This window comes from Alnus glutinosa, chromosome 1 (assembly GCF_958979055.1).
Source record: "Alnus glutinosa chromosome 1, dhAlnGlut1.1, whole genome shotgun sequence".
Lineage (NCBI taxonomy): Eukaryota > Viridiplantae > Streptophyta > Magnoliopsida > Fagales > Betulaceae > Alnus > Alnus glutinosa.
This window is the reverse complement of record NC_084886.1, coordinates 13,541,068-13,566,649: the sequence shown is the minus strand read 5'-3', so window position 1 is coordinate 13,566,649 and position 25,582 is coordinate 13,541,068. Positions and strand designations below refer to the sequence as shown.

Here is a 25,582-nt window from a genome sequence, read left to right as displayed (position 1 = left end):
GACCAATTATTTAATTAAGATCATGAGGAGTACTGTTTAGCGTTTGCTTTCTTCTTCTTCTTTTTTTTTATTGGGATTCGAGAATATAATTTCTCCAAACTGTGGAAATGAAACTACAAATATATAATGATTCAATCTTAATGCGTGGAATGGAATCCAAACCAAGACCCATTTGCTGTGCAGGACTTCTTCCGGGAGTCAGTCTTGTTCAGTCTAGCGTGGTAATCTTAGTCTATACGCGCGTCAACGCTAATATAATTAATACTTCATCTAAATATTGCGCAACTACCAGGAAAACTATCAATCTCGAATTCTAGAAAAGGAAAAATCAATCCGCTTTCACAACGTCCTCACCACTATAAAAAGCCTCAAAACTAAGAGATTTTTGCAACGTCCAACAAGTGCTAGCTAGAGCTAGCGTCATTACAAACCATAGCAACCATGGCTTTCAAAGCTTTTTCTCTCCTCTCATTGACTCCCCTCCTCCTCGTCCTCGTCTTCCTCCCTCTCCTTTCTCATGCAACTTCACCAAAGTCGCATGACAAAAAATCTTCACCCTTCGAGTTTCTCAAGCACCTTCAGGGATGTCACAAGGGTGATAAGATCAAAGGCATCCACGACCTCAAAAAATACCTCGAAAAATTTGGTTATCTAAGCTATAGCCATTCCAAAAAAAACACCCATGCCAACGACGACGATTTCGACGAGCTCTTGGAATCAGCCATCAAAACTTACCAACTCAATTACCATCTCAATGCGAGTGGCACTTTGGATGACAAAACAGTATCAAAGATGATGATGCCTCGTTGCGGCGTGGCAGACATCGTCAATGGTACAAATTGGATGCGTCCGGGAAAGAAGGGGCATCACAACGGCCATGGCTCATTGCATACCGTCTCTCACTATTCTTTCTTCCGCAACAGTCCAAAGTGGCCGCCCTCCAAGTATCACCTCACTTATGGATTTCTCTCTGGCACCCCAACCGCAGCCATGAACCCCGTTGCACAAGCCTTCCAGACATGGGCCTCACGCACACACTTCTCCTTCTCACAGGCTCAAGGCGTTTCAAACGCGGATATTAAAATTGGTTTTCATCGTGGGAATCACGGAGACGGGAACCCTTTTGATGGAACCGGTGGCATCCTGGCTCATGCTTTTGCTCCAACTGACGGGAGATTCCATTATGATGCAGATGAGTCATGGAGTGTGGGTGTGAGGCCAGGTGCATTTGACTTGCAGACAGTTGCCTTGCATGAAATTGGTCACCTTCTTGGACTCGGGCATAGCGAAGTTGAGGGAGCTATCATGTACGCTAGCATCTCTGCAGGAGTGAGCAAAGGTCTGCATGCTGACGATATTCAAGGAATTAAAGCCTTATATAACGTTTGAGAAGGAATAATTAATATATGTCTAAGGATTTAGAATAAAGTGTTCCGATCCCACCATTTATAAAATAAAGTAGCTAGGATCGATGATGCTCGTGAAAGTAAGCTATATATTTTACCAAGAGAGAAAGAGAGAGAGATTAATTAGCCTTATATATATAGTTAATAAAAAATTGTACTTTTGCTTCAATTAATGTACTTTTTCTTCATATATATTGTAACAAGAACGCCTGTTTTTATTGTAATATGGATATTGTGGAATCTTATAATGAATTTTGGAACTTTGCTTTTCTGCTTACTCGTTCTTCGATCTTTGCAAAAATTATGAATGGCCTTTAATTATTGGGTTCTTAATTTGGTGTTCTTTACTGGCTATAACATTCTTTTAATTTACCTGGCCGTAATTATGGTGGTTGTTCGAGTTCACACCCGAGAGATTCATTATTAGAATCACCTAGACGTGCTTACTTTGATTGTTCTAGTGGACACCCGAGAGCTCCATGACTATTGGTTATGTTGAGAATTCTAGTGAACTTCCAGAGAGCTCCATAACTAGAGCCGTCGCCCGACTGTACTAACGTATGCGGATATATTCAATGAAATTTCAAAGAGCATCGTCAACTGGACTATAGAGGTTTATGCCCATACAATATGGGGTACTTCTATGGTTGTGGGACTCTAAACCAATTTTTTTTTTTTTGTTTTGGTTTTCTTTATAATTTTTTTTTTAATCATAGACATAATAATATTTTCATATTATTTCTATTATTTATTTAACCAAAAAGGTTGCCTATGGAGGTCGAATCTCTATAAGGCTGATATGGCCTAGTTTCATGGAGTTTGGTTCTCATGGTAGGGGCGGAACCATGATTTTAGATGAGGGAAACAAAACTGAAAAAAAAAAATGAAAGAAAGAAAGAAAGATTTCTTAGTACAAAAAAATTAATTGGGGGGGACTAGTGCTCCCAAAGCTAGAGATAGTTTCACCTATGAGATCCGGATAATTATGAAGAGTGGAGTGCATCTGGACATCATAAGAGCACTACCAACAACTTTCTTAAGTCTCATTTCATTCTCTAAATGTAAGGAAAACTCTTAAAAAAAATTACTTGCAACAAATTCCCTCAGTGTTTCCTAAACCCTCTCTGGCTTTAAGCAGGAAACAATTCACACTATTATTTATTTTTTTTTTTTTCAATTGATAATGGCAAGGGACTGGGACAAACAAAAACAACATACTACTGAAATCCTTGAAACAATGAGAATAAAAATTGACTAGAGCGTAGGAACACAAACAACTATGTAGAAGGCACCATACAAACTTATATAGCCAACCTTAGCTGCAGTTTATGGCATTTGTTACAAGTCATAATATGGAAAATGATATTCGATTCATATTACACATACACAGAATAATTACTTCTCCCTCTCTCTCTCTCTCTCTCTCTCTCTATATATATATATATATATATTCTAGAATGAGAAAATGGTAAAAAGATAATAGGATTCAGACGCTTAAGTGAAATTCCAACAGAGTAGTTAAAGGGTTCATAATAGTTAAATATAGCTATTATGAGCCTTTTTTCATCTCCAATAGAATAGGTATTTTATAATTTTTGCTACAGTGAATAGGCTATTTTGCCCACTATAAACACTAGAATAGGTATTTTAATTCTCTCTCCCTTCACTCTCTCCCAACCCAAGTCCACTTGCCTCTGCTTTTTTGATCTCTGGCTCCAATCTTCATCATAGATCTGTTCTTGAGTCACAACCCTTTTTTCTATTGAATTTAAATGGCGAAATATAGAGCAAACGTCATTCCAGCCTGTTCACCACCGCTTGATGGAACGATTCTCTATTGAGTAAGCCCTCGCTACCACTGACGACGCTTGGAGCTGCCTCTCAATCGAAACCTCCTTGAGTTTCAACTTGTTCAAAGTTTCGATCGCGGCATGATCTCCGGCTTGGAAGAATCAGCAGATTTCATCGCTGGCACGATGATGCCTTGGGCTTCGACAACTGATTCTTCTCGGCTAGGGATATTCAGAGAATATCCTCGAAGGCGTCTGTTGCAGCTGCGCAGCGGCTGAAGAAGGCTTGGTAGGCTAGTTTTGAAGAGTGATGAGTGCCGGGCTTTAAGAAGAAATGCTAACCAGAGTAAACCGATAAGGATATCAGAACAAGTAGTGATTGCATGCAAGCTGTACATGTGGGTAAAATTGCTAGAGTTTCTTTGATTGAGCAAGAGGGTGGCTGATGGATCATCTAAATGGAGCAATGGAGGTTGAAAGCTTGTGGGGAGAGAGAGAGAGAGAGAGAGAGAGATAGAAAAAATAAAACAATAAAAAATAATATTTAAATCAAATAGATAGTAGAATATAAAATCTGTTGAAGTGTGTATAAAAGAAATAACTGAAGTAAAAGTTTGTACTTTTTCAGTAGCGATTTTTGCTACTATTGCTGGAGATGCTCTGACTGAAAGTACGAGCATGTATCATAAACAAATCAAATCAAAATTTTATGAAAACATTTATGTGCAAATGTAAGAAAACAAACACCTAATACACACTAAAGTGTAAGGTCATGCCCTATTTCCTTCCCCTAAATCTCTTCATAAATTAAGTGTATGAACTATTGTTGAATTTGCTCTTTTAGTGGACCATTGTCTTCATAACATGTCAAGGAAACGATTAAAATCTACACTCAATTAAATTGGTCTTTTTCCGTTTTATACACGTCAAGATCTTCAAAGTCTCAAATTAACCTGAACCATGCATGTGTTAGAGCACTCTCAGCAGTTTCCTTTTGACTTTTCATAAATTTAGGAATAAAATAACTTTTTGCTTCCCTATCAAAATACATTCCATAATAGCTTTCCTCATCTTTTCCTGTATCATTAATATATATATATATATATATTATATTTTCATGTACCATTGAAATATTATTTCTTTACAAAATGCAAGTTCCCTACGTACTTTCACATTTTTTACAAAATCTCAATACAATTCCCAACAAAAGGAAAATAGAATGGAGAGGAGAGAGAAAAAAATAATATTTTGTGTTAAAATAATGGATATGGAAGCCAAAGTACAATCTAATGCATTGGGTAGCATTGTAGCTTACCTAATGTTTAGAGAATATAAAGGATATCTGCTGCATGTGGCCGTAATGATTTGTCCAGAAGAGGCATGTTCAATAGTAGAGTTAGCGGTAGGTTATGGGGTAGAGCGAAATTTCAGGGAGTTTTCATATATTGAAAATAACTACCACTTTATTACAAATAATGTTGCCGTTACGAATTATGATCGTCTACAATTATTCGCCCGAATTTGAGAGAATTCGGACAGGTGATTGTGAGTGATCACTTATGAGACTCACTTGACCAAATAAAAATTTGGTTGCCCAACAAATTATCGGATCAGGTGAGTCTCATAAGTGATATCTCACAATCACCTGTCTAAATTTACTTAAATTTAGACAAATAATTATAGACGATTATGATCCTCGCGAAGACTTCGAGTCCAAGCTCTGGGAAACGATAACGGTGAAGAGAGGAACGCAAATGTCGAGAATCCAATCCCAAATAATCGAGAAAATGTGGACACCATGCAAGTATTGGGAGCGATGAACCAACTGGCCACTGTGTGGAAGGGGCTTGAAGAGAAGAGCACCGGAAGGAGGAGAGAGGTTGCTCATTCAAGAATTTATGCACCCATCTCAGTAAAAATAAATAAAAATAAAAAATTGCGCCCATCATTTCCCTTATTTTGATGCAAATGGATTCTTTTTTTTTTTTCAAATGAAATGGAGAGAAGCCGGTCCCTTATAAAACAATTGGTAAAATTGTCCAAAAAAATGAAATGACAATTTTATCCATTGTTTTATAAGGGACTGGTTCCTCTAAATAAATGGGGCTGGAGGATCCGTTTCCTATTTTGATGGGGTCAAAACCCGATGGACGCCAACAACCAGTTGGTAGCTATTAAGAAGAAATGGAGAGGAGCCGATCCCTATTTTGATGGGGACAAAACCTGATGGACACTAACAACTAGTTGGTAGATATTGAGAAGCTGCTAATTAATGGTCACAGAATGTACGAAGGAGGAGAAGGCGTTGTACCCCGTACCACAAAGAGAGAGAGAGAGAGAGAGAGAGAGAGAGCTAAAACATGAGAACCTAAATATATTTTCCTCCAACATGTGGATTCATCCATGTAATTCATATCAAAGCACTTAAGTCCTTAATTATCAATTTTCTATTGTCCTCGTTTAGATTTTTTCTTGTTCTCTTTCCTTACAATTTTATATTTCCTTTAAAGCATCTGATAAAATTGGAAAAATACAGAAAATCTTATACGATGGTAGCCAACTAATGGTCATTTAGGCTTGAAAATCTCCTAAGACAAAGAAAGAGCCTCACAAAAGGTTAATTACCAAGGGCCAAAACAAACGTACAGAACCTAATTAGGACCAACGACTCCACGCAGGGAGAGCAGAATATATATAAAAGCAATTGAAACTTAAATTATACGGAGTTTTGATTTTCTTTAGTCATTCCGAACCATTTTCAGAGTTATAACAACCAGCGTTTTGTAAAATAGAAAAGTTTGCATTCTAGAAAGCCTGCCTATAACTAATATGGTCAATTAAGTACGGTGCAAAACCATTTTCTATCTACTCTCTCCCTGTTGAACTTTGCGCGCATGTGGAAGGAGTCTAATGCTATTCAGAGTTCCAAATTAAGGAGACTAATCATTTAATTAAGATCATGAGGAGTACTGTTTAGCGTTTGCTTTCTTCTTCTTGGAGTGTTTCATTATTTAATTAAGTTCGAGAATATATATAATTTCTCCGAAGTGTGGAAATTAAACTAATGCTTCAATCTTAATGCGTAGAATGGAATCTAAACCAAGACCCATTTGTTGTACAGGACTTCTTCCTGGAGTCAGTCTTGTTCAGTCTATACGCGCGTCAACGCTAATATAATTAATACTTCCTCTAAATATTGCGCAACTTCCGGAAAAACTATCAATCTCGAATTCTAGCAAAAGAAAAATCAATCTGCTTTCACAACGTCCTCACCACTATAAAAAGCCTCGAGACTAAGAGACTTTTGCAACATCCAACAAGTGCTAGAGCTATAGCTTCGTTACAGACCATAGCAACCATGGATTTCAAACCTTTCTCTCTCCTCTCATTGACTCCCCTCCTCCTCGTCCTCCTCCTCCTCCCTCTCCTTTCTCATGCAACTTCACCAAAGTCGCATGACAAAAAATCTTCACCCTTCGAGTTTCTCAAGCACCTTCAGGGATGTCACAAGGGTGATAAGATCAAAGGCATCAACGACCTCAAAAAATACCTCGAAAAATTTGGTTATCTAAGCTATAGCCATTCCAAAAATAACACCTATGCCAACGACGACGATTTCGACGAGCTCTTGGAATCGGCCATCAAAACTTACCAACTCAATTACCATCTCAATGCGAGCGGCACTTTGGATGACAAAACAGTATCAAAGATGATGATGCCTCGCTGCGGCGTGGCAGACATCGTCAATGGTACAAATTGGATGCGTCCGGGAAAGAAGGGGCATCACAACGTCCATGGCTCATTGCATACCGTCTCTCACTATTCTTTCTTCCGCAACAGTCCAAAGTGGCCGCCCTCCAAGTATCACCTCACTTATGGATTTCTCTCTGGCACCCCAACCGCAGCCATGAACCCCGTTGCACAAGCCTTCCAGACATGGGCCTCACGCACACACTTCTCCTTCTCACAGGCTCAAGGCGTTTCAAACGCGGATATTAAAATTGGTTTTCATCGTGGGAATCACGGAGACGGGAACCCTTTTGATGGAACCGGTGGCATCCTGGCTCATGCTTTTGCCCCAACTGACGGGAGATTCCATTATGATGCAGATGAGTCATGGAGTGTGGGTGTGAGGCAAGGTGCATTTAACTTGCAGACAGTTGCCTTGCATGAAATTGGGCACCTTCTTGGACTCGGGCATAGCGAAGTTGAGGGAGCTATCATGTACGCTAGCATCTCTGCAGGAGTGAGCAAAGGTCTGCATGCTGACGATATTCAAGGAATTAAAGCCTTATATAGCGTTTGAGAAGGAATAATTAATGTATGTCTAAGGATTTAGAATAAAGTGTTCCGATCCCACCATTTATAAAATAAAGTAGCTCGGATCGATGATGCTCATGAGAGTAAGCTATATATTTTACCAAGAGAGAAAGAGAGAGAGAGAGATTAGCCTTATATATATTGTTAATAAAAAATTGTACTTTTGCTTCAATTAATGTACTTTTTCTTCATATTGTAACAATGACGCATGTTTCTATTGTAATATGAATATTGTGGAATCTTATAATGAATTTTTGAACATTGATTTTCGGCTTACTCATTCATCTTTGCAAAAATTATGAATGGCCTCTAATTATTGGGTTCTTACTTTGGTGTTCTTTACTAGCTATAATATTCTTTTAATTTACATTGCCGTAATTATGCTGGTTGTTCGAGTTCACACCCAAGAGATTCATTATTAGAATCACCTTGACGTGCTTATTTTGGTTGTTCTAGTGGACACCTGAGAGCTCCATGACTATTGTTTATGTTGAGAATTCAAGTGAACTTCCAGAGAGCTCTATAATTAAAGTCGTCGCCCGACTGTGTTAACGTATGCAGATATATTCAATGAAATTTCAAAGATGGTCAGCTGGACCATGGAGTTTTATGCCCATACAATAAATATGGAGTACTTCTAGGGTTGTGGGGCTCTAAACCATTTTTTTTTTTTTTTTTGGATTTCCTTTTTTTTTTTTATTTATTATTATTATTATTATTATTATTATTATTATTATTATTATTATATATATTATTTAACCAAAAAAGTTGCCTATGGAGGTCGAATATCTATATATAGCCCTGACCATGGCCTAGTTTCATGGAGTTTGGTTCTCGCGGTAGCCTCCATGACTGTGGAGGTTGATCCCATAGACCACCATGGTCTATGGTCATGGCCCATGCAGTATGTATGGACCTCCAATCTAAATGAGTACTCTAAAATATCTTGGATCGGAATTGGTCTAAAGTACATACGTTGGAGTTTTAAAATTACGAAGTTAAAAATTGGAGTCTAGTCTCTTTTAGGAGCTCTGAACGGCATTAATTAGGACCATAATCTGGTTCAAACACAGATATCTATGCATCTACATAAAATTACAAGCACACACAAACAACGCTAAAAAAATAGAATAGTTTTGATATGCTTCCACATGCGCCAAAATTCAGAGAGTAGAAAAGGCTTTTTGTTGATCTTTTCTCGTAATTAATTGTTCCACAATTTTGCCCCTTGTTTTTATAAGCTGGGACTGGCTCCTCTAAATGAAATGGGGAGGATCCGTTACTTATTTTGATGGGGTTGAAACCCGATGGACGCCAACAACTAGTTGGTAGATATTGAGAAGAAATGGAGAGAAGCCAGTACCTATTTTGATGGGGTCGAAACCCGATGGCCGGACGCTGACAACTAGGTGGTAGACATTGAGAAGCTGCTAATTAATGGTCACAGAATGTAAGGAGGGGAAGGTGTTGTACCCCGTACCACAAAGAGAGAGAGAGAGAGAGCTGAAACATGAGAACCTCAATATATTTTCCTCCAACATGTGGATTCATCCAAGTAATTCATATCAAAGCACTTAAGTCATTAATTATCAATTTTCTATTGTCCTCGTTTAGATTTTTTCTTGTTCTCTTTCCTTAAAATTTATATTTTATATTTCCTTTAAAGCATCTGATAAAATTGGAAAAATACAGAAAATCTTATACGATGGTACTAGGCCAACTAATGGTCATTTAGGCTTGAAAATCTCCTAATTCTGTTCCTATTCTCTGTTTTATGAACTTTGTTATAATTTATAAAGCAATAATTTCCTTCTGCATGTCTCTAACTTTCTCATAAAATTCGAAAGAATCATGAGAAAAGAATAATAAAAGAGCTAAAAGACAAAGAAAGAGCCTCACAAAAGGTTAATTACCAAGGGCAAAAACAAACGTACAGAACCTAATTAAGGACCAACGACTCCACGCAGGGAGAGCAGAATATATATAAAAGCAATTGAAACTTAAATTATACGGAGTTTTGATTTTCTTTAGTCATTCCGAACCATTTTCAGAGTTATAACAACCAGCGTTTTGTAAAATAGAAAAGTTTGCATTCTAGAAAGCCTGCCTTCAATATGGTCAATTAAGTACGGTGCAAAACCATTTTCTACTCTCTCCCTGTTGAACTTTGCGCGCATGTGGAAGGAGCCTAATGCTATTCAGAGTTCCAACTTAAGGAGACTAATTATTTAATTAAGATCGATCATGAGGAGTACTGTTTAGCGTTTGCTTTCTTCTTCTTCTTTTTTTATTGGGGTTCGAGAACATAATTTCTCCAAACTATGGAAATTGAGCTATATATATATATATAATATTGTATGTTTATTCTATTTTTTTCCATATATATATAATGCTTCAATCATAATGCGTGGAATGGAGTCCAATCCAAGACCCATTTGCCGTGCAGGACTTCTTGCTGTAGTCAGTCTTGTTCAGTTTAGCTAATACTTGGTCTAAATATTGCACGTCAACGCTAATACTTAATTGGGGTCTAAATATTAAGCAACTTCCAGGTAAACTATCAATCTCTGTATGCATCGACAGACTCACAAAAGAAAAATCAATCTGCCTTCACAACGTCCTCACCACTATAAAAAGCCTCGAGACTAAGAGATTTTTGCAACATCCAACAAGTGCTAGAGCTAGCTTCGTTACAAACCCTAGCAACCATGGCTTTCAAAGCTTTTTCTCTCCTCTCATTGACTCCCCTCCTCCTCCTCCTCCTCCTCCTCCTCCTCCCTCTCCTTTCTCATGCAACTTCACCAAAGTCGCATGACAAAAAATCTTCACCCTTCGAGTTTCTCAAGCACCTTCAGGGATGTCACAAGGGTGATAAGATCAAAGGCATCCACAACCTCAAAAAATTCCTCGAAAAATTTGGTTATCTAAGCTATAGCCATTCCAAAAATAACACCCATGCCAACGATGATGATTTCGACGAACTCTTGGAATCGGCCATCAAAACTTACCAACTCAATTACCATCTCAATGCGAGTGGCACTTTGGATGACAAAACAGTATCAAAGATGATGATGCCTCGTTGCGGCGTGGCAGACATCGTCAATGGTACAAATTGGATGCGTCCGGGAAAGAAGGGGCATCACAACGGCCATGGTTCATTGCATACCATCTCTCACTATTCTTTCTTCCCCAGAAGTCCAAAGTGGCCGCCCTCCAAGTATCACCTCACTTATGGATTTCTCTCTGGCACCCCAACCGCAGCCATGAACCCCGTTGCACAAGCCTTTCAGACATGGGCCTCACGCACACACTTCACCTTCTCACAGGCTCAAGGCGTCTCAAACGCGGATATTAAAATTGGTTTTCATCGTGGCGATCATGGAGACGGGTACCCTTTTGATGGAACCGAAGGCATCTTGGCTCATGCTTTTGCTCCAACTGACGGGAGATTCCATTATGATGCTGATGAGTCATGGAGTGTGGGCGTGACGCCAGGTGCATTTGACTTGCAGACAGTTGCCTTGCATGAAATTGGGCACCTTCTTGGACTCGATCACAGCGAAGTTGAGGGAGCTATTATGTACGCGTACATTCCTGAAGGAGCGGCCAAAGGTTTGCATACAGATGATATTCAAGGAATTAAAGCCTTATATATATAATGTTTGAGCAGGAATAATTAATGTATGTCCAAGGATTTAGAATAAAGTGTTCCCGCCATTTATAAAATAAAGTAGCTAGGATCGATAATGCTCATGAGAGTAGGCTATTTTGCAAAATCAGAGAGAGAGAGAGAGAGAGCAATTTAGCCTTATATATATAGTTAAAATAAAAAGTTCAAAAATAAATAAAAAAAAATAACTTTTGCTTCAATTAATGTAATTTTTCTTCAGATATATTGAAACAATGACGCTTGTTTCTATTGTAATATGGATTTTTTGAAGTTTGGTTTTGTTGCTCGTTCATCTTTGCAAAAAATGAATGGCCTTAATTTTATTGGGTTATTTGGTGTTCTTTATATTACACTCATATAATTTACCGTTTTAGAATTATGAAAAAATGTAAATATTTCCAAACAAGAGTTTTCTTTTATAATATAGTTGTGGATGTTAATTATATTTATCACAGAGACATTATTATTTATTTAACCAAAAAAGGGTAGCTATGGAGGTCCAGCCTCTATGGCCCTGACCATGGCCTAGTTTCATGGAGCTAGTTTGGTTCTCGTGGTAGCCGGCATCCACGGCCTTCATGGTCGTGAGTGTTAAAGGATAGAAATCATTTGTGATAAATGTCGATTTGTAACTCATAAATCAAATGATTTAGATGATTTGATTATAGTAGATTAAGAGATTTGTTAACCATAATCTAAGGGATATGTTTGTATTTGAAATTATTCAAATCACATATAAAGCTCTATAAATAAAGTCTTGTACTCAAATCAAATATGAAGAAAAGATGTAGCCTATAAGGCTTTTACATGTGGATGTAGACCATAGGCCGAACCACCTTAATCTATAGTGCCTCATATAATTATCAAGGATAATTAGGTCCTAATTATGAAATTGGGATTGTTTGACTTTTTCTTGAGTTGACCGAACCAGGAACGTTCCCAATTCCCACTAGGAATTTTTTCTCAAGAACGATCGTGGTCCCCACCACGAACTGTAATGCCCAAAATGATCATTTAAAATTATATTGCAACCATATATGTGTGTATATATATATATATATATATATATATATATATATATATATATATATATATATATATATATATATATATATATATATATATATATCGGTCTGAGGTGGAGATTGATCCACAGGTTGGCTATCAATCCGAGCTAACGATCGTTCCACAAGATTGGTGATCGATCCGCAGTGGCACTCGATCCCCACAGATTGACGCTCAATTCGAGCTGTGCTTGATCCACAGAATGTGGCGCTCGATCGCAGTTGCACTCGATGCCTAAAATGTAGCTCTCGAGCAACATACAACTACAAAGGATTAACTTCACCGAACAACTATCCTCCGATTTTTGTAGAACCAATCATTGCATGCATGACTCACTAGACAGCTCAATGCCCACTTGCATCTTCCCCAGCCCTTGATCATTTAACCTCAAATGATCCTAACCTTTCAACACTTCTATATATAGAAGGCATTCACCCAACGTCTCTGCACCTCTCTTTTGAAAGAAAACAGCAAGCTCTCATTCTCTATTCTTCTTCTTTTCTCTGTTTCTCTCTCAGTTCTTTGTAAATCTGAGCAGCAACAGAAAGGCAGTAGAAGCTCTATTCCTTCTTCTTTTTCTCTCGGCTTGCAACAACAAAGAAAAACAGAAAACTTTCCTTCTCTTTCTCTCGGCTAGAAGCAGTAGTGTAAGTCTTGGGTATTTTTCTAGCAGTTCACTTCCTTCTTAAAACAAGAGGAAAAGCACTTTAAAACTCTCTCTCTCTGTCTCTCACTCAGCCAACAAGGTTGTTTAACAAAGCCCTCTCATGTTTCAACTCACTTTTTTTGTAAGCAAGTAAAGAAAAGCTCTCAAAATCCTCTCCTTCTCTCTCTCGGCCTGCATGGTTACAAAGGAAATAGAAAACTCTTCCCCTCTCTCTGTTCTCTCGGCCGGTTCTTATTTTATATGCTTGGAGTTCTCAAAATATCTCAACCATATTTTGAGGTGTTTTGGTAAGTCCCTAAAGCTTTGGTTTTAGTTTTGTAATTTTAAAGTTATTAGGTTATTTAAAGTTTAATATGTGCTTAAAAGAGTATTTTAAGCCTATGTTTTTTAAGGGGTATATTTATTTACAAAATACATCGTTATGATGCCCAAGTTATTTTAATATTTTATAAAAACGTCATTACGCTGCCCAAAATTATAAAAATGTTTTTAAGCATTAGTTACACTAATGCCGTTATTCTGTCCAAATTTTATAAGGCCGTTATGCCGCCCATGTGTTTTTAAAAATATTATACTGTTATTTAAACTAATGAGATTACTATATCCATTTTTGTACAAAAAGTATTACATTTTTAGCATACTAATGCTGTTATAATGCCTATCTTAGTTTAAGGATATTCTAGGCATTAACTATATAAATGTCGTAGTGATTCCCATATAAAAATATGTGGTCATGCAACCAACCTATTTTATATGCCATCATTATATCCGAACAACGTTAAAAAACTATGTTAAGTTGTTTAGACATCAAAAGTGACCAAAGTGATTGAAAATAATTATTGACTTCTAATTTTAACTAAGTGTGTGTGTTTGTGTGCAAAAAAATATCTCAAATGCGGAATTTAAATAAGACAAGATATTTGTACGAAGTAAAAATTCTGTAAAGAGAAAAACCATTCCGGGGCAGCCAAACTCAAGAAATCCACTATCCAAAAACAAAGCTAGTTACAAGACACTCGTACTCACATACCCTTATGCAGTAGTCATACCTCTAACTTTAACACGAAGCACATCGTGAACGCTTCCCAACCAGATCTTCCACCTTAAGGGGTTTTTAATGGATTCCTTTACCTTAGGGCCGACCCTTAAGATAGACTTCACACGAACAAGGAGCACACACCAGCAACAGCTTGAGAGCTAGCGGATCTTCGATTCTCTCTAAACACCCTCTCAAAGCTAATAGAATTCAATATTGAATTATGTACATAATGCATGCCTAGAGCCCTCTTTATATAGGCTTTACAAATCCTATTCCAACACTGATTCAGAATCTCGGTGCGCGGGTCTGGACGTTTTTCTTGTCCTTCTAGACATTTCTCTTGACTGTCCAGATGGTCATGTTGTATCATTTTTCGTTAGCTTTCCAATGACACCAATTTCATCCCAATCCGATAGTTGAGCAGAAAGTTATGAAAAAAAATACTGGAGGGCGTCCGGACGGCTTAACCGAGCGTCTGGACAGTTAACTAGAACCGCCTTTCCAAAGTAGCGCTGAAAGCTTCCATAACAAGGCCGCGTCCGAACAGTGTTGCCGTAGTATCCGGACGGTTGCACTTCTACTGCACGACTTGCCTTACCAAAGATAGCGTCCGGACGAGAACAACACATCGTCCGGAGGAAGCAGAGGTGTGCTTGGGAATCCGACTTCTACAGCACATCTGCTGTAGAAAAATGGAGGGCCTAGATCTGTTTAAACAAAACATAGCCGTTTAACTTATTGAACAAAACTGAAAAATAAAACGTGGCTAACGTTTTCTACTTACGCCGTTTAACGAAGGAGGAATGACAGTTTTGCTTGAAACAAGAAACAGCGCAGGAATGAGGAACGACAGTGTTGCTTGACTGCAGTATTATGATCGGAAGCATAATATTTTGGAGTGCCTCGCATTGTTTATCCAGCTTAAGTGAACCTGTGCTTTCTAAGGGTCGGCTAATATATATCAACTTCTTTTTGAATCTGTAGAATCTGAATACATGCTAAAATGGACCCTATGCTTTCAGCTACAGAGGTCTTCCAAGACTCCCATGGCAGGTTAGTTTATGTTTTGTGTATTGGGTTTATCATTTTGGAATTTCTTTTTGTTTTTGAAAGTAAAACAGATTTCTTTTTGAGATGGTATTGTGTGAAAGAATTAGTTTGGTTGTGAAAGGGGTGTATTTGTTTTTGAAAGGAAAAAAAATTATGAGCTGAATCGGAGTTTATGCAAAGATTCAATGGGCTATACAAATTTTAGTATCGGGTTATCGGTTTTTAGTTTTGGCAAGAGGCTTCTCACTGTATACTTGATTATTTTGTTTTACATGATTCTTTTACTCATTGTATACTTGATTATTTTTTTTGGAAGAAACTTTAGCATAGAGCCTGTACACATAAGTAACATCCTCTGTTTTCCTATTTTTCTTATGAAAATAAAAAAGAAGTGGAAACCTCACTGACTAAAGTCATCTTCATGATGTTTGTGGCAGTTTTCAGTTTTGCAGATTTTGTTTCTGCATATTTTGTATGCTGCCAGTATCATTGTCTTGCTATCAACGATTTTACTAGTTTCAAATAGAAACAAATAAATAAAAATTGGCAACATAAAAAAAAAAAAAAAAAAAAATGGTTCCTTTGTTTGTGAGCAAACCCATTGGTTTTTAGTAATTTGATTACAACCAGATTTGTAAACAACTAGCATCGTTCACTTCATTAATTAATATTCTAGCATGTTCTAACAAGACTTCTAGATTCTTACACATTTTAATTTATCTTTTGAATAGTTATATGGAGGAGACGAACAAGAACAATGATCAAAATGTGGTTATTGATTATACTCCAAAGCTTGGCACTGAGTTTGGTTCTGAAAAAGAAGCGTACGACTTCTATAATGAGTATGGACGAAATTATGGATTTAGTATTCGTAAAGACTGAGGTAATAAAAGAAAGGTAGATGGCGTAGTGACTTCAAGAAAATTTGTATATTGTAAAGAGGGATTTCGACACGAATGGGAGAGAGATGGTCAAAAAACATATGACCGAGCTGAAACAAGAACAGGTTGCCAAGCGCACATGAAAATTCGAGTTGATAAAAAAAAGGGGAAATATTATGTACATAGTCTTGAGCTCAGTCATAATCATGCTCTTCATGTTCCACAATGCGCTCACATGATGCCATCACAACAAAAGATCTCAAAAGCACAAGAATTAGAAATTGATTTGGCTGAGGCTAGTGGTATAAAATTAAAAGATTCATATGAGTTCATGGGCAGGCAAGCCAGTGGGAAAGATGTTCTTGGTTACACTAAGCAAGATCAAAAGAACTACCTTCACAACAAACGACAACGAGAGCTGAAATATGGTGAAGCTGGGAGTTTACTTAGATACTTTCAAAAGCAAAGCGAGAGAATTCTTCCTTTTATTCTGCAGTAGTGTTGGATGCTGCAGAACAGATAACAAATATTTTTTGGGCAGATCCACAAATGATTATTGATTATAAGTTATTTGGTGATATAGTTTCTTTTGATGCGACATACAGAACTAATAAGGAGTATCGACCGCTTGCAATGTTTGTTGGGTTTAATCATCATAGAGAGGTTGTGATATTTGGGGCTGCACTTCTATACGATGAAACTATAGAGTCCTTCCAATGGTTGTTTGAAACTTTCTTTGAGGTGATGTTGGGGAAGAAGCCAAATACAATCTTTACTGATCAAGATCCAGCAATGGCAAAAGCTATCTCATTAGTGATGCCTGATACTTACCATCAATTGTGTACGTGGCATTTAATGCAAAATGCTTTGAAACATGTTGGTCATTTATTAAGAGGTGAGAATGGGTTTAGAAGTGATCTCAATGCATGTTTTAAAGTTTGGGAAGAGGAAGAGGAGTTTCTTAGTGCTTGGAATGATATACTTCATAAGCACAATGTATATGATAATTCTTGGCTACAACGTTTATTTGAAGTGAAAGATAAATGGGCTAAGGCATATGTTAAGATGTCTTTTTCTGCAGGAATAACTTCGACACAATTGAGTGAAAGTTTGAATGCTGACTTGAATGATTATTTACAATCAGATTATGATATTGTAAAGTTCTTCACACATTTTGAAAGATTACTTAATGATAAGCACTACAAGGAATTGTTGGCAGAGTATAATTTAAGGCAAAAGTTACCAAAAATTAAGATGAAGTCACCTATGTTGATACAAGCAGCATAGATTTATACGTCTCAACCATTCTTGAAGTTTCAAAAGCAATATGAAGAGTTCCAAGGAGCTTTTGTCAAGAAGCATATCGAAAGAAACTCTTCTCATGAATATATAGTAACAATATATGGTAAGCCTAAAGATTATACAGTCATTTGGAACTCTTTAGAAAACAATGTTTCATGTAGTTGCAGAAAGTTTGAAAGATGTGGAATTTTATGTGGTCATACTTTAAAAATTCTTGATGTTGTGATCATCAAGGTACTTCCTAAGAATTACATTCTTAAGAGATAGACAAAAAATGCAAGGAATGAGATTGTGCAAGACTTCAATGGACATGAAATAATAATAGACACCAATTTAAAAGTCACAAATCGATACAAGTCCTTGTGCCCCTTGTATGTCAAGCTTATCAGTCGAGCAGTTGAATATGAAGAAGGATACAAGATAGCATTGGAAAACTATACTGAGTTGAGCAAAAAGATTGAAGATGTCGTGAGAAGGAAATCCAATCTTTACCAAGTTGATCATTCTCTAGAAAATCCATTAGATGAGACGACAGACATAAGTGCTATAGGCCTAAAAAAGAAGCAAGGTTGTAAGGGAAAGCAACGGTTCAAAAGTTGTTTTGAAGTGGCTAAAAAGAAGAAGAAAAATATCAACAATCATCCCTCGCAAGCAAATCAGTATTTACAAGTAATAGTTTGACAACTTTTCTTTTTTTTTTTCACATTTATACATATTATTTATTTAATAAAAGCTTCATTTATTGATTAGAGTGTAACTGAAATAGGGCCAATGTACAACTTCATCTATGCATGGAGCTGATAGTTCTAATCTTCTATCATCATGTCATTCAGATCAGGTACCAATCTTTCACATTTTTCTTGTTTGTTTTTTGTTTTAGATAGTTCTAATCATTTGCATACAATTATTGATTAGTAATATATGACATAGGATTTGTACACGCCTCATTTTGCAAGTGCTAATGACCCTTGTAGTCTTTACCCTACCTCACTACATCAAGTACCATTCTTTCTTCATTTAAATGAAGGCATATACAATGCTAGTGATAATGATTATATTAATTCTCTCTTCATTTTAATTGTAGGATACCGAGAGCAAATCAAGTCTCCTTACAAGTTTGAACATCCATGACACGACTCCTTGGAATTTCTTCCCCAATCTTCAGTTGGAATAGATTGTAGCATGTATGTTTGCCACAATGGATTGCAGTGGTTAGATCTTTTGTGATCTGAATTACAAGAACGATCAATGTTTGATGTCTGTGGGTAGAACTTATGATGTATTGCTCTTTCTTTTGGTAATACACTTCTGAGTGTGCAAATGGAACCGGATATGAGGCTAATTTTTTAAATTAATATTTTCCCATGCTCAGGCTACTTATGAGCTATGACTCTCTTCACCCAATCTTTGCTAGTCTCTTCTAGATCAGCAACCAAGCTTCTTACTATTTTGTAAATAGGTTCTAATCAATTTCAGAATGAACAATGAAATGCAAGAAATCTAGCGATATGAGAGAAAGAGAAGAGAAGTTTGGGAGAAAAGTTCTATGTTGTATTGAAGTGATTCTGAATTACATTGCATGTTCTATATATATACAAGACTAACACAATAACAAATTTGTACAACTCAAATACAGCTCCATAAATTCATCCACCAATTCCCCAAACTTAACCTAGTAGCACATGTTCAACCAATTACTGGCACTGTTTTGAGGGTTGAGCTGACAATAACACCAGACTTTCAGTGGGAGGACAAAGTTCATGGATATGTGGAGCCATTTTTTGTGATTGTGGAGGATAATGATGGTGAATAGATTCTTCATCATGAATATTTCATGCTGAAGCAGCAACTAGTATATCCATTACTCTTTGTCTGTCTTGCAAAATCCAACACCACCACCTCAAGGGAAGAACAAAAAAAAAAAATATTTATGTAAATAATACCCAAGAAAAGCATTGCATAGAAGAAGTACAGCAGTAATGCATCTAAGAAAGGTTGTGAACCTGTCCTTTAATGGCAAATTCATAGGCATATGGTGGCGGATCCAGCTTATCCTCACCAAACTTACAAACTTGGAAGAAATAAATCATTTTAGCACATAATTCAGGAAAAGCAGAACCCTTCCTATAGAAACCCAATGGAAGCATAAGATTTTAATTTAATTAAAAAAATGAAAAACCATTGTTCTCTTCTTAATTGAAATTTGCAGCAAATCAAACTCATCCTTTTTCCCATCAAACTATTTTGCAATGTCAAACTTGTCAGCAGCTGCTAGCACTCAATGTGAATCCAATCACACATACCCAATATCAAATAGCACAAAAACTAACATAAAAGTTCCTCCCTTTAGCTCAAACCCATTTGGGAAACTCACAAGAAACCACGATTCCTTGCATGCCTGACTTTGACAAATACAAATTTCACATAACCCTCATTGATAATTCCTCACTCTAGCTCATACCCAGAAACAAGCTCTCACTCCATCTAGACCCATTTCCCATTCACAATTTCAAAGAAGCTTAAAAAAAACTCATGGAAATTAAACTGCAAACCTTTTTTCTCCCCCATATTTTCCTACATTTTCTCCGCAACCAAACAAACCCTCAAAGAAAAATAAAAAGCAACAATCTAAAGCTTACAACAAATTCCACCACAATAGAATGCTGACGCTGAAGCTCTCCTCTAAGGACTGAGCGTATGGCCTCTTGGATTGCAGTCGCCGCCAGTCCAAGCAATTTGGTTTCCAAAAAGACAAGCTATTCTAATTGTAGAGATGTTTCTTCTCATTCATCTTTGTCGACAGACCCATCGAAGAAACAAAGGCGGTACTGTGAAAGGAAACATGGCACAAAACCTGGCAGCTTTAGATTTGTGGGTACGCAGGGATGTTCGTCCGATGCCTCCATTTTTGCCTTCCTCTCACCAAAGTCAAGACGCAAACTCAAAGGAGTGGAACTTCTTCAAACGGACGTTTCTTGCACATTAGCATCAGTTTTGTTTCACTTAAGTGAAACGATTAGTTTTGTTTAAATAGATCTGGCGCTCCATTTTTCTATGGCAGATGTGCTGTAGTTTAAAACTACAGCACTGAAGCCGGATCCGTGCTTGGGATATGAACATGAAGTTGTATTTATAACTACAACGGACCCTCGTTCTGCCGGGGGGCAGGGGGGGGGGGCTACATAAACATCACGTTTCTTGTAAAAAAAAAAAAATGAAGGGTCAGATTTAACCAAATTTTATTTAAATCAAACGTAGCCGTTTTTTTTTTTAAGTGAAGCAGACGTTTGATGGATTTTATTTATGACCCAGATTAAGCATGCTCTTGTCTTGCCCACCTGATTTCCCAATCCCTCATATATGATCCAATTGGATCTCATCTATCAGAAGTCAAAATACACAAAAATAAAAAGAACCCACCATAAAATTAGCACTCACTCCTACATCTCACTGAACAAAGAAAAACATCTAAAGGCAAAACCCATTAAATTTCAGATTTGAAACCCATAAGAAAAACTCAATTTTCATTTTTCAGCACAAAAATATCATAACTTTTTAATGGGTGTCAAAACTTATCCTCATTCCCGCGTTGTCCTTGAACGAGGAAAAGAAAAACACAAGTCAAGATGCAAGCCTTCTTGTGTGTGCCGTTTGTATCTTTTATCAACAAATATGAAGAAAAGTCGTCGTTTATTTCATGCTTTCAGAGTTTTTGACTTTTGTCAAAATGGCTCGCAGGTGTCGCGTTTGACATTTTCACAAATTTCTTAAACATGTGAGATTTTTAAACTGTTAAATTCTAGCTATGCTTTATATTTAACGGTTCACAATATATCAGCTGTCCACATAAAATAAATGTTATCAACAAAAAGTGGTATCAATAAATGTTTTAGCATTTATTTCATGTGGACAGTTGGCGCATTGTGAACTGTTACAAGTAAAGTATAGCTAAGATTTAACAATTTGAGAATCTCAAATATTTAAAAAAATTGAGGACATCTTGATCTGTCGCGTTTAGCTTCAAGCCTTAAAATGTTTTCTTTTTTCCTACGCTAAAGCCTTCAACGGTTAAACAAGCTAGCATCTCTCAACATTAATAAAACGGCTCATTTTGGTATACAAAAATAAGATTATACGGTCCGTTTTGTCAATCAAAATAAGACTTCTTCTTCAACCTTGTCTTCTTCAATATTGGTTTGGACTCTAACCTAATTATCCAAACGACAGAATATAAAGAAATCATGTCAATCAGTTGTAAATCCCGCTTCTCTTGGAAAAGATTTGTTCACTGACGAATGATTGAGGGTGGGCAACCTAAGGCATCCAAAATTTTTTTTACCAAAAGTAATGGGGATTTTTGGGAGGTGAAGGAGGGCATTTGACCCCTCTCGACCCCCTCCTTCTACCCCTGTATAGATCAATACCCATGTTTCTATTCTCTATTCTCATTGACACCCATTAAAAAGTTTTGATATTTTTGTGTTACAAAATTGAGTTTTTCTTATGAGTTTCAGGTCTGCGATTTAATGGGTTTTGCTAATTTTTTAGAGGAAGAAGGCGTTCCCCACCCCTTAAACGACGTCAATATAAAATTCATCAAACATCTGCTTCACTAAAAATATGATAAGGTTTGGTTTAAAGAAAATTTGATAAATGTGAGATTTTGGTTTAGGTGGCCAAAAAAATACAGCACCTATGCATTTATTTAAGAGTTTAGAATGCAGCAGTTATTATTTATTTTTTTAACAAATAGTATATGCTATCATATATTACCAATGGCAAATTACAAAGAATAAAGGTACAAAACTCCCTACACTCTAAGCCAGATAAATATAACTTAAAACAATAACCTAAACGAAACACAAATATTACATGAACAACATTAAGCCACTGTTTACATTTAAGCACAATCAACAAATAAAAGATGGCAGATCTAGCACCTATGCCAATAAACAGTCTTGTAATATTTGAGCATCACAAAGGCAGATTGTGAACAGATAAAATAAAAACAAAAAAACCCAAAAACAGAAACCAAAACGGAACTGGCGTCGAGAAATGCCATCACTGGCAACAGCGCGTGTAGAACACGGCCACTATCGGGGACCATCCTCTGTAGCAGCCGACCGCTAGAACCACCAAATAACCACCATCCACGTTCTGGAAGACAGGCTGTGACCTTTACGCGCCGGTCCAAGGAGTGACCTCCCTGGCATGTGTTGGCCACTCGCCGAACAAGAAAGGCCAATACGGCCATGGCTAGGGGTTGCTGGACCAGAAGAAGCCAACAACCATCGTGGAGAGGCGTGTGTCTTGATAGACCTAGCCGAAGTTTGTATATCTGACTTCAACGAAACAAAACCAAAAGAGCACTGTCAGAAACTTTGCCTAAGACACACCAAAAAGCTACTCCCCAAAAACAGAAACCAAAACGGAACTGGCGTCGAGAAATGCCACCACTGGCAACAGCGCGTGTAGAACACGACCACTATCGGGGACCATCCTCTGTAGCAGCCGACCGCTAGAACCACCAAATAACCACCATCCACGTTCTGGAAGACAGGCTGTGACCTTTACGCGCCGGTCCAAGGAGTGACCTCCCTAGCACGTGCTGGCCACTCGCCGAACAGGAGAGGCCAATACGGCCGTGGCTAGGGGTTGTTGGACCAGAAGAAGCCAACGACCATCGTGGAGAGGCGTGTGTCTTGAAAGACCTAACCGAAGTTTGTATATCTGACTTCAACGAAACAAAACCAAAAGAGCACTGTCAGAAACTTTGCCTAAGACACACCAGAAAGCTACTCCCCAACACATTCGTCCCGTGAAGTCTTTTGTTAGGAAACAACAACCACCACTGGATTTAACCCAAGAGGAACAAAAACACCGTAGCCCTAATGATTGGGGGATACCTAACCTCCACTAAGTCATTCCAAGAAGGAACAAAAAACCTCCAAAGCCTTAGAGGACTTGGAGGAAACTCACTATCAGGAGGAGGGAGGCGTGGAGCCTCCTAGACAAAAAACCAGCCCCTTTAACTCTCTCTCTCTCTCTCTAAAACTTTTTTCTCTGTCAAACTTTTTAATGCCGCAGTTATTTAAGAGTTTAAAACTAATTTTATTATATATATATATATTCATTTTATTTTGTCCCAACACCTAAAATCCCAATTTCGTCCCTCATTGAATCTCATCTCAGCTCTTACTTTTTACTAAGCATATTCGAATCCCCATTTTTTTTATTTATTATTTTTTATTAACAAAGAGTACCTGCATTCATTAAAAAGGGGACCCAAAGGTCCAATTAAAGCAATTAAGGTGTGCAAAGACTCCCTAAATACAAAATCAGAACTAATTTCGAATTTAGGAGCAAACTACTTAAAAACACCTAAAGATTACAAGAACATATACATTGGAAGCCACTTTTAACAAAAATGCACCACTACTAAAATTAAAAGAGGGCTGATCTACGCTAAAAAGCAAAAAAAATCCAATAATATCCATGCATCAAAGAGGCAGCCTACGGATCTAACCAAAGAAAAAACATTCGACAATAAATCTGGCATCAACAAAGCATGTGAAGAAGATCGCACAAAAAAAAAAAAAAAAAAACACCACGCCAACGACACATAAGATGGTCGGAAAACTGCAACTGAAAAAAAAAATAAATAAATAAAACCAACATCAGAGGTTTGGTTAGGAGAGGAGAGGGGAGGGGAGCCGCCAACAGGAGAATACCGGATCCGCCTAAAACCACCGCTAGCCGACGAGGGGGGAAGGCTGTTGTCGGGTGCTGAACACCACGTGCCGGTGCATAAAGACAGCTAGGGGCACGCTGACCACCAGAGGACACAGAGTATGATGGTGAATCCCAATTTTTTACTCCTATCAGAATGACTCTGTCACTTGCCCTTTTTTTAATTATTTAAATATTAAAAAAAAAAAAAAAAAAAAAAAAAAAAAAAAAAAACTATTTTACTCTTATTAGCTACTTCATCTTTTGCCAACAAAATTCTGATTTATGCCCAAATTTACCAAATCTATTGCCCTTCCGATTTGGTTTCTTCTTGACAGGTTAAAGAGCAGTCACAATGGCCTCTTTATATTTAATTTTATTTTTAAAAAAAAAAATTAACAAAATTTATACAATTCCCCATATAACAAACTCTTTAGCAAATGTTAAACTTAACGTTTATCATTTTTTCTTTACATTTAAAGAGCCAAAAAAAAAAAATTATAATTATTTTAATACTACTTTTTTGCAATCCTCGCGAACCTCTTCTCTCTTTTTTTGGGCACCCGCACCACAAATGTATTCAAGACAATTACTTTTGTGATTAAAATATAATATTTATTTAAAGTATAAACATTTAAAGACTCTGTTTTTTAATAGTTTTAAAAAGTGACTATCTAAATCAATAAAAAATAATTTTTAAAGTTAGATTTGGATAAATTATGAAGATGACATTGTAAGTGCTTTAAGTGGGTTTTTGAATCTGTGATGATTCACTACATTTGTTTTGAGTTTGCAGTAACATATAGTTTGGAATAAGGTGAGTTTAAATCCTATTGTTATGATTATGAATACCCAAAGAGAAATGATATTTAGTAGATTATAATATTATTATCATACAATTTAGATGATGTAACAATGAAAATCAATAATTGATTCTTCTTGACAAAGTCATTGTTAATTCAAATATTGATTTTTATTGTCACCTCATCCTAGGTTGATTTTCATTGTTATAATTTTTAATTTAGGGTATATTAGCAATTTAAAATAAATGTGCCACTTGCCACGTACAATTGGCACATGAAGTTTTGAACAAGAAGCACGTGACATTAATTGATTTGCCTGATATGGCATACCGTTAATTAATTGATGAAGAAACTTATTTAAAACTAAAGGAAAACTTAAATACGTAATTGTCAAAATTAAAAATTTAGGGACTAGATTAAAATCGGGTCAAAATTTAACTACTAAATTTAATTTTTCTCATAAGTAAAAATAATAACATAGGATAATCAAATCCTCTCCATTTTAGTCATAGTAAGGATTTAATGTTGTATTTATCAGTGTTAATGATGTCGCATATCTTAACACGTCATTTAAAAAATTTATATAATAGAATATTTTATTTACAATAACCAGGGGTGAACCCACGTATGGGGGTGGGGGGTACTTACCATCGATGTTTGCAATTGTCTGGTATCCCTCGATCTGTAGAGATAGGGCTCATTAATATCTTCTTCTTCTTTTTCTTTCTTTTTCTTTTTTTTTTTTTTTCAGATCATATTCACAAGTAAACCGTGAGATTAATTTCAGTTACTTTTGCTCCATCCATATATATATATATATATATATATATATATATATATATATTGGGTAATACTTGGCT

The 25,582-nt window shown here is 36.7% G+C and overlaps 4 protein-coding genes across 4 annotated transcripts; all 4 read left to right on the top strand.

The window, feature by feature from the left end:
* Nucleotides 1–402: 402 nt before the first annotated feature.
* On the top strand, nt 403–1,659 carry LOC133858586 (metalloendoproteinase 3-MMP-like). The gene has a single exon (XM_062294065.1). The coding sequence runs from the start codon at nt 442–444 to the stop codon at nt 1,387–1,389; it is 948 nt and encodes a 315-aa protein (XP_062150049.1). The 5' UTR covers nt 403–441; the 3' UTR covers nt 1,390–1,659.
* Nucleotides 1,660–6,512: 4,853 nt separating this feature from the next.
* Nucleotides 6,513–7,748, top strand: LOC133858643 (metalloendoproteinase 2-MMP-like). The gene has a single exon (XM_062294115.1). It carries the CDS (start codon nt 6,555–6,557, stop codon nt 7,500–7,502), a length of 948 nt encoding a protein of 315 aa, XP_062150099.1. The 5' UTR covers nt 6,513–6,554; the 3' UTR covers nt 7,503–7,748.
* A 2,448-nt stretch (nt 7,749–10,196) lies between these two features.
* Nucleotides 10,197–11,348, top strand: LOC133858697 (metalloendoproteinase 2-MMP-like). The gene has a single exon (XM_062294169.1). It carries the CDS (start codon nt 10,225–10,227, stop codon nt 11,173–11,175), a length of 951 nt encoding a protein of 316 aa, XP_062150153.1. The 5' UTR covers nt 10,197–10,224; the 3' UTR covers nt 11,176–11,348.
* A 4,679-nt stretch (nt 11,349–16,027) lies between these two features.
* On the top strand, nt 16,028–17,175 carry LOC133872737 (protein FAR1-RELATED SEQUENCE 5-like). The gene is made up of 2 exons (XM_062310363.1): nt 16,028–16,316; nt 16,472–17,175. The coding sequence occupies exons 1-2, from the start codon at nt 16,028–16,030 to the stop codon at nt 17,173–17,175; spliced, it is 993 nt and encodes a 330-aa protein (XP_062166347.1).
* The last annotated feature ends 8,407 nt before the right edge of the window (nt 17,176–25,582 follow it).